This window comes from Simochromis diagramma, unplaced genomic scaffold, assembly GCF_900408965.1.
Source record: "Simochromis diagramma unplaced genomic scaffold, fSimDia1.1 OVJJ01000302.1, whole genome shotgun sequence".
Taxonomy (NCBI): domain Eukaryota; kingdom Metazoa; phylum Chordata; class Actinopteri; order Cichliformes; family Cichlidae; genus Simochromis; species Simochromis diagramma.
In genome coordinates this window covers 7,213,567-7,221,627 of record NW_024386792.1, presented here as the reverse complement: position 1 = coordinate 7,221,627, position 8,061 = coordinate 7,213,567, and the positions used below count along the sequence as shown (strand labels likewise).

At 38.2% G+C, this 8,061-nt stretch overlaps 2 protein-coding genes across 2 annotated transcripts; both read right to left on the bottom strand.

Moving 5' to 3' along the window:
• Positions 1-935: 935 nt before the first annotated feature.
• LOC120728898 (gamma-gliadin-like) lies at positions 936-3,694 on the bottom strand. The gene is given in 11 exon segments (XM_040024163.1): positions 936-1,087; positions 1,229-1,312; positions 1,419-1,451; positions 2,346-2,468; positions 2,560-2,616; positions 2,746-2,837; positions 2,840-3,008; positions 3,146-3,193; positions 3,281-3,316; positions 3,404-3,469; positions 3,572-3,694. Coding segments are annotated over 10 exon segments (738 nt in total). The 5' UTR covers positions 3,464-3,469; positions 3,572-3,694; the 3' UTR covers positions 936-1,051.
• Positions 3,695-4,981: 1,287 nt separating this feature from the next.
• On the bottom strand, positions 4,982-6,414 carry scpp9 (secretory calcium-binding phosphoprotein 9). The gene is made up of 8 exons (XM_040023627.1): positions 6,278-6,414; positions 6,180-6,194; positions 5,908-6,087; positions 5,731-5,814; positions 5,584-5,649; positions 5,445-5,510; positions 5,326-5,358; positions 4,982-5,214 (listed from the first exon to the last, which is right to left on the bottom strand). The coding sequence occupies exons 1-8, from the start codon at positions 6,320-6,322 to the stop codon at positions 5,155-5,157; spliced, it is 549 nt and encodes a 182-aa protein (XP_039879561.1). The 5' UTR covers positions 6,323-6,414; the 3' UTR covers positions 4,982-5,154.
• Between the last annotated feature and the right edge of the window lie 1,647 nt (positions 6,415-8,061).

Genomic DNA, 8,061 nt, shown 5'->3' with positions numbered 1-8,061 from the left:
TCTTTGTTTTTGCATGCTCCTGTTCAGATTTATGTTCATGTTCATGTCTAGTTCTAACTGTTCCCATTTTAGGTTATCATTTATTCTTTGCCTCTGTTTGTCTTTGCCTTTGTTTTTGTTTTTTTCCTCTACCTCTAGCTTATTTTATTCAATTATACATGTCAAAATCAGACATTCTCTGAATGTTTCCTTAGTCATTTTGACCGAACACTAATAGCCTCAGACAAGATCTAGGCTGTGTGCCATGTTTGCATTCCCCACTGGTTCAAACAATCCCAGCCCAGAAACACACACACAGAAAAAAACAGTAAAAGGCCAGAAAGTCAGGTGTTAGAAACATTTCACTACTCAAACTGCATTTCTCATTAATCACATTAATCAGACTTACATTTTTATATATTTGATCAAGAATATAGACTATTTACATTTTGCAAAAGCACATAGATAAACTCTGTGATCGCACTCTTTAGTCATTTTGTACCTAAAAGGCTAGTTGATAAGTCCTTTCTCAGATGTAATGAAAGGTAAACCACTGCACTTCACTGTCTTGCGATCCCACCTTTCTCGACACCCCATAATGGTCCTAGTTGGATAAGCCATGGTGAAAATGGATAGATGGCATCTCACTGAATTAGTTCTCTTGTTCTCATGCTGCCATTCACCAAGGCTTTCTGTCACAATGTGCATCTTATCAAACAATTTTGCTATCTTAGACCTTAGACCTTAGAACAGAACCTGACTCAGAATTTACTGACTAATATTAACTATGTTGCTTGTTTTGCATTTTCCTTACAAAAAAGTTTGATTGTTAACTTTTTTTAAATCTTTGTTATTTGTGATATATTCAGAACATTATTCCTGCAATTCAAGCTTTTATTTCTGTGTACAACAATGAACTTTCTGACACAAATTTATCTGACAAACGTCTTTATTTAACATGGTATGAAAGCACTGGGGAAAAAAAACAGTAGAATTTCTGCAAGTTTCAGTCAGGCTGTGGCCAAATACAGAGTATCTCATTTGTTGCCTAATGATCTTACGGCTGTGACATCTAAGGCTCAAACAGGAATGGGAAGTTAACCTGGCCCTAGAGAAATTAGAAAAAGGTATATTACTGAAAATCAAATTTCCCAAATGACATCAATGAAGGACTCTATGAATATGCAACATGCATTAATTCCTGTGCATGTGAAGCCTTTAAAGGGTCTGTACTTGTATAAAATCATACCTCATCAACCCCAGGGCCAGATGCATCACCACGAGGATCAGGAGGAACTGTGGCAGACTCTTTCTTTGACCCCAGTGGCCATGTCTGTCACAGAGCAAAGTACAAACATGAAGCAGTTAAACAAAATGTCTTCTTTTTTTTTTTATTCTAATGTTTAATTTAGGTGAAATAAATAGCAGAGAACACTCACATGTTCTGTCTGTGGCTTTGGCTTGGAAGCCTGCTGAAATTAGATGATAAGCATAAACATTAGATTACAAGCTTCAAAAGTCATAGCAGAACATGCCATAAACAGTAATTAAGTAGCAGCATTATTTTTTTTTTAAATACCCATTAAACTGTCAATGAATTATATGCATCATTTGCATAAAAGTAGCAGGAAATGAGCTCTGCCATGAAACAAAATAAACTTACATAAGTTGCACTGATAAATAATTACATGTGTGAGTTGTCACCCAGCACTGAAGTGCTGATGTGCCACTGCGCTGGCATGAATTCAGCAGTTATCTGCTAAGACAGACTGACAGTGTGGTCAGTATGCCAGACAGCAGTCATTGCATAACAGCTAATGTACCCACACAGTCATGATTCATCTGCAGCTATGTTATTATCATCAAGCCTTGCCTTAGACTCATCATTGTCTGTAGGTCTTAAACTTCAAAGTAGTACAGATGCTTGGAGCAGCATTTTCCATCATTTTGGTTTGTTATACTAGCGGCTGTTTTTGCTGAATACATCTGTGCAAAGTCAGTAGAGTGAGAAGATGTGTTTGGTCTTATATCAGGTAAAAATGTTGGTCCAGTTTTCCCTAAGATGCTTATAGTAAGAGTAGAAACATTAGAATGATTTAAGTACAAGCAGACACTGCAATAGTTGTACACCCTTAATATCTGCATGTCCTTTTCCAGAGAAAACAATTTTATTATATTTATTTTAGATAGATAGATAGATAGATAGATAGATAGATATTGTATTATTTAATACTCTTGGTACTTTAACCTTTTTGCTACTGTCCTTACTGTCTTGGAGCAACTGTGACCACATAACTTCTCCTGGTTTTAATAAAATATTATTCCTCAAAATTTCTGTACTCCAGCTTGTATTTATCATGTCTGACCTGCAGAGGGAGCTGTGGTCTCTGTGTCGTTCTTTCCAGGTTCTGCTGACCGTTGTTGGGCTGCAGCCCTGCATTATTCCTCTGCTGGGGATAGCCATAAGCTGGTACAAAGTAAGGGAAACCCTGTGGACGACAGAAACAATTTAAATCTCCACTGAGCATGTAAATAAATGTATTAACTCTTGCAAAGAGGGCAGGATGTTTGATTTCATACCTGAGGCCTATGAAATTGAGGAAATCTGTAAGATGGATACTGAAACTGTGGAAACATCTGAAAATAAAAGTTTAAAAGGAATGGTTAATTTCTAATTTTTAGATGGAAAATAAATTTCAGCACATCCAATCACATCACAAATCAATGATAAAAACAGAAATGTGTTTTTAGCCTGCCATATTCTACCTGCATAGGGTTTTGTGCCTGCTGAGGAATGTTAGGATTGTTGGGGTCCGGTTGAGGTCCAAGCTGCTCTTGTTGACCGTTGGGGAAAACATGGGTGTAAACTGGTTTCCCTGGTTGGGGACCAGTAGTTGGGGTCCCTGTGGACCAAAAGGGCCTGCCACTTGAGGGTTTAAGTTCACCACCTGTGGGGTAAGCAGCACCTCAGGCTGCTGCTGCTGCAGCACAAACTGGGGCAATATTGAAGAGCCCTGCAGAAAGAGTGTCTGCTCATGTCAACATCAATGTTTTTGTTTGTTTTTTTTAATGCAGATATTTTAACATTTTACTGGAGAAGGCACAGAGTTAGTCAAGGCAACAAAGAGCTGCATGGTAATTGGCATCTCATAAGCACGATGCATACCTGCGCTTGTCCCATAGCTGCAAGAGCTAATGCATTCAGTCTCAGGATCTGAATATACAAGAAGAGCAGAATTATTATGACTAATGTTGTTTCTTTAGCTGCCCAACACATAGAAAGGCTTTAGAAGCTCATTACCTCATTGCTATTGCTCGCAATAATTCCAATCTGGACCTATTGTCAAAGAAACAGCTGTCAAAACATAAAATGTGATGTTTAACACAGCACTTTATGTAGATACACTATAAAGCTATAACTTACTGGCAGAGCAAAGCTTGTCCTAAACAGACAAATCAGCAGTAGAGCAGTGTGCAGCTTCATGATGTCCTGCAGTGTGTACAGACAAAAGTTTGCTGAGCATCATACAATCACATACATTTCACAAAGAATATATCCACAGAAGCAACGAGCACCAAAAGCTCATGTTACCTTTCCTCTGGTTCTGTGTCCTCTTTCTGCGTCTGCCTCCCGACCTTCTCTGCATCACGTTTAAATTCCTCCCATCTGAGCTGATATAGTCCACCACCGACCCATCCAAACAATATGCGGTCAGTGTGACAGACATTTCTCATGGCAACAGACTCAGACACTTACAACACAGAGCAGGTAAGTGTGTAATTAGGTGTAAGTCATGTCTCTAAATACCATGACACATTCTGTTTCAAGTTGTTAAAAAGAGTCCAAATAATCTCAGTTTAAAACTTTATGCAAATACAGAAATTACAAAATCACCAGAGCTGCATGTTGAGGTCATCACTGTAGCGTCCAGGTGTACTGTGTACATTCTTCACTTTGGTTCTGTGATCTCTTAAAGTAAGAAAAGCTTGTGTAAAGTGTAACACTGCATTGCATAATTATTATAATTCCAAAAGGAACTTTTGCATGTCATGAGAAAAAAAAGAAAAGCAGAAAGTTTGAGCATATATTCAAACATTTGTCACATCCCACTCAGTCTGATGTTGGCATCTAATTGGTGAATCGTTTGTACTAATGGTTGAGTGTACTCAGTGTTATGTTCACCAGGTTTCGCTTACACCAGCCATTATACCAGCCTATTTATTTATACATTGTGCTCACTAATATTTTTATTACAGTTAAAGAAGTCTTCAAATGTGCCTGGTGAAATCTCACATGTTAAAGTGTCCTTGGGAGAGATTCAGAACCCTAAATTTCCCCTCATGGACCCATTTCTGTGTGTGCACAGAATAAAAGTGGGTGTGAATATCACTTGTTTTGTAAAGAATTATATTAAAGCGCGACATAATTGCAATCCAATCCATTTGCATGGTTCAAATGGCTCCGTTTTATTCATTTGGCCACACCAGTGTGACTGTGAACAAACTTGCACAATCCTGAAAGTGAAGCAGCTTGCTTGAACTGAACCATCATCAGTTTTATGCGCACCTGTACATAATGCCAGTAACTAACACTTTTTTTATGCCACACCAGCACATCTTGTGTTCTAAGTTCTGGGAATTTGCTGATAGTGCAGAGACATAACTGTCTCTGTATGTCTGTAAAGCTGAAAAGCTGTAGGAGGAGCTGTTTGAAAAAACTTCAGAACTGCATCATGTTTGCTGTATCATGTGTGTTCACTCATTCTCCTTGACTTCAGTATATCTGTATTATCTTTATCAATGGAATTAGTGGCAAGTGGGTTGGTAGTCATTTTTGTTATTTTGATCTTTTTAAAAAATCTTATTTTATATTATTTTTGATAACATTTTATGGATGTCCGCTTCACTATCTATCTAGAGTTGTAGTTTTATGAAACATATATGTCCTTTAGATGGCAGCACAGATCCACTGATGGTCTACGGCATAAAACTCATACAAGACAAATTTTATTTAGAGTATGATTAATTTTATTAGAAAGTGAACACACTGTAACAAACCACTTTAACAAAAGTAATCAATTTATGAATAATCACAGGAGTTTACTTTTATTGTTATAATATTCAATATTTCTTGTAGATTCAATTCAAAGCTAATGTTACAGTAATGGTGTCAGCTTAAATATCCTTGTTGCAGGGTGCTGCTGTTGGTGATGCAGAAGGAGTGGAAGAAGGAATCTGAGAAAATAATAAGAGAAAAAATAGTAATTTTTCTAGCAGAATATGGTTTTTGCAAACTGTGAGTAACTTTTTAAAAAACTTTTTATGGTTTATTTTGCGCAGTCTCACCTTCACGGTGTTTTCCGCTTTTATAATCTGGCGCTGTGGAGTCACAGAGCAACATTTATCCAGTGTAGTTTTCATTCATATTGCACAGCCTTTGAGAAAAAAGATTCATTGTTTCCTACCCTGAATCTTCCGAGAGGATCAGGCTGAACTGGAAGCTGCTGTGGAGCAGCACCAGCAGGGTTCCCCTAAACAAAAACAGGAAATGTAACATTTCTGCAAACAATAACCACTGACACACTGAAGGTAAAGGTTGATTACCATCGCAGGTTGCTGAGGAGCATTCATTGGTGCCATTTGGGGTACTCCCATGAAAGGAACCTGGTACTAGAGAAGCAAGACAGATGATGCTCTTAAACCTGCAACAAGTTGTGTTGTTAACACCACAACAGTAAGTGCCTCACTAACCGCATTGACTGCAGGGACAGCAGGGAAGGGGTACACATTGCCGACCTGAGCTGGAACGACAAAAGCAGGAACTCGAGGAACAAACTGTGAGAAGGAAAAATAAGTGTTACTTAGATTCACTGCAAAATATCGGTGAAAAGTCACATTGTCGCTCAAACTTAAATCCAGTGGACTGACCTGAGCAAACTGGGGCTGCCCTATAACGCCTGCTCCGCCGCCAGCAACAATGGGTGGATTCAGACCACCAACCAGCATCCCAGGGTTTGCTCCATTTAAGAGTCCTCCATTTAAGAGTCCTCCATTTAAGAGTCCTCCATTCAACATCCCTGCATTCATAGCTGCCAGCAGCCTTGCAGTCTGCATGGAGCAGGAAAAAGACTTATTGCCTGTGGCCTAATTTCGATTATTGTGCAAAGTATGCATACATCCATAGTCTGACTGTAGCTTACCTTGCCTGCATTGACCTGAAATAAATTTAGATGAGATATACACATTAGTATAGATATATACACATATGGATAGATGGATAGATAGATTGACTACTCACATAGCTGAGGGTTGCTACAAATGCTGCGAAGAGAAAAAGCTTCATTTTGCACCTTGAATCGTGTAAAAACACACAGACCTTGCACGTTTTTGCTCTGGCTTCAACTGTTACGTGCCCAGAAAGCTGACAGTAACTCTCTGTTTCAAAGACGCCTTTTATCAGTCAAAGAGATTATTATGAGCCAGTTAGAGAGGAGAACACTGCCTTATTCACATGCTATATTTGTCACCTGCGTGTCATGGGAAGTTGCAATATGGCATCTATGGTTTCTCTACAATACAAGATTTAAAGAAATGTAATGCAGCAAAGTCCCTGTTTTCAAAGAAACTTCAGCCAGTTGACACACTGACATTGTTCTTGACAGAGCTGAGTGACCACAAAAAAATAACGCAGTGATTCATTGTCGCGGGAAGGGTTTCTAGAGGCTTCTGGAAGCTGACTTAAACCCAGCATGGACCTCGTTAATGTTGTGGGTTGTGGTTACAAGAGGCAAACAACTGACATCATAGTCATCAAGAGCTTTTGTAGATCACACTGTAAAAAATATGTGCATGTGTGTGTTTGTGTTCAGGCTTTACCCATTAAGCCTGAACAACAACATAATTGCAAGAAAATTCTAATTGTTTCTTAAACTGGAGTGTTTATTGAACCTTCTTTTTATTTTGAAAGAAATAAAATATCAATTTGCATGTATGAGTTTTAATTTGTATCATTTTTTGCTGCGTCCAGCATTTTTGTGCAATTTGTTGGTCACAGTTGATGTGTTTTAAACAAAAAGAAGTACAAATTTGGGTTTAGGGATTGTTTTTTTAAATCACGCTGATGATGTAGAGGTATCAGAACCACATGTATCTAAAAGAATACGTTATAGTGTTAAATTTAATCGAACATTTCACCTTTACTGTGTCAAGCTGCATGCAGACTGTTTATGAGAAGATGTTTGTGACTTCATGAAAACACCCGGGCATAAATGGCATCTTGTGATTTGATTCATGTCTAGAGGTATAAATGGCATGTTGCCTGCTGCTGTTTTATAATTAAAAGTTAAAATAAGTGCCTCAGACATGGCTGGGTGCCTTACTGTAATTTGTGATGACTTTATAACAGTGACAAACTTTTTATTTGCCCACCCACACGCCACACTCTCAACCAATGTACACACTCACTCACAGTGGCCCTCGGGAAATCAGTTAATCATTAATAAAATTCTGAAATTTAACAAGAAAATGAAAACAGAAAGCCTATAGCTTGTTTCACGAGCACATGTTCAGAGCCATTACATACATTACTGTTTGGTTGGATGGTTACTCTGTCATATACCAAAGCCGTCTGGGAATGTTTTTCCTTTTGCTGACTCTGCAGCTGACAGCAGACCAGGTAAACACCCTCTGTGGAAGTTTGGTCTGGAGCTAATTACACACTGTCATGCAGTTACAATTAAGAAACTATTTTTTTCTGTTTTCAGTTTTAAAGGACAAAAGGTTCTCTCTAATGCGAATGCAGTTGTTCATCTGATTTATATTATTTTAGGTACTGGTTTTTTTTTCCAAAAGAAAACAAGCTGTGCCAGGAATTTCATGCTGATGTGACGGATTTATGGTTTTCAAATGTTCAAGAGAGACCATCTGGAAGTAGCTTGAAGCTGTGTATTGTAAACAGAAGGCTGTGTGTATTTTTATCAGCCTCTTATATGAAAATAACAGCCATCAGATGGAGGCACACCCATGACCCTGCTGAATTTATTCAGTGTTTTGTTCAAGACAGACTTGACAGATTTGTTTTGT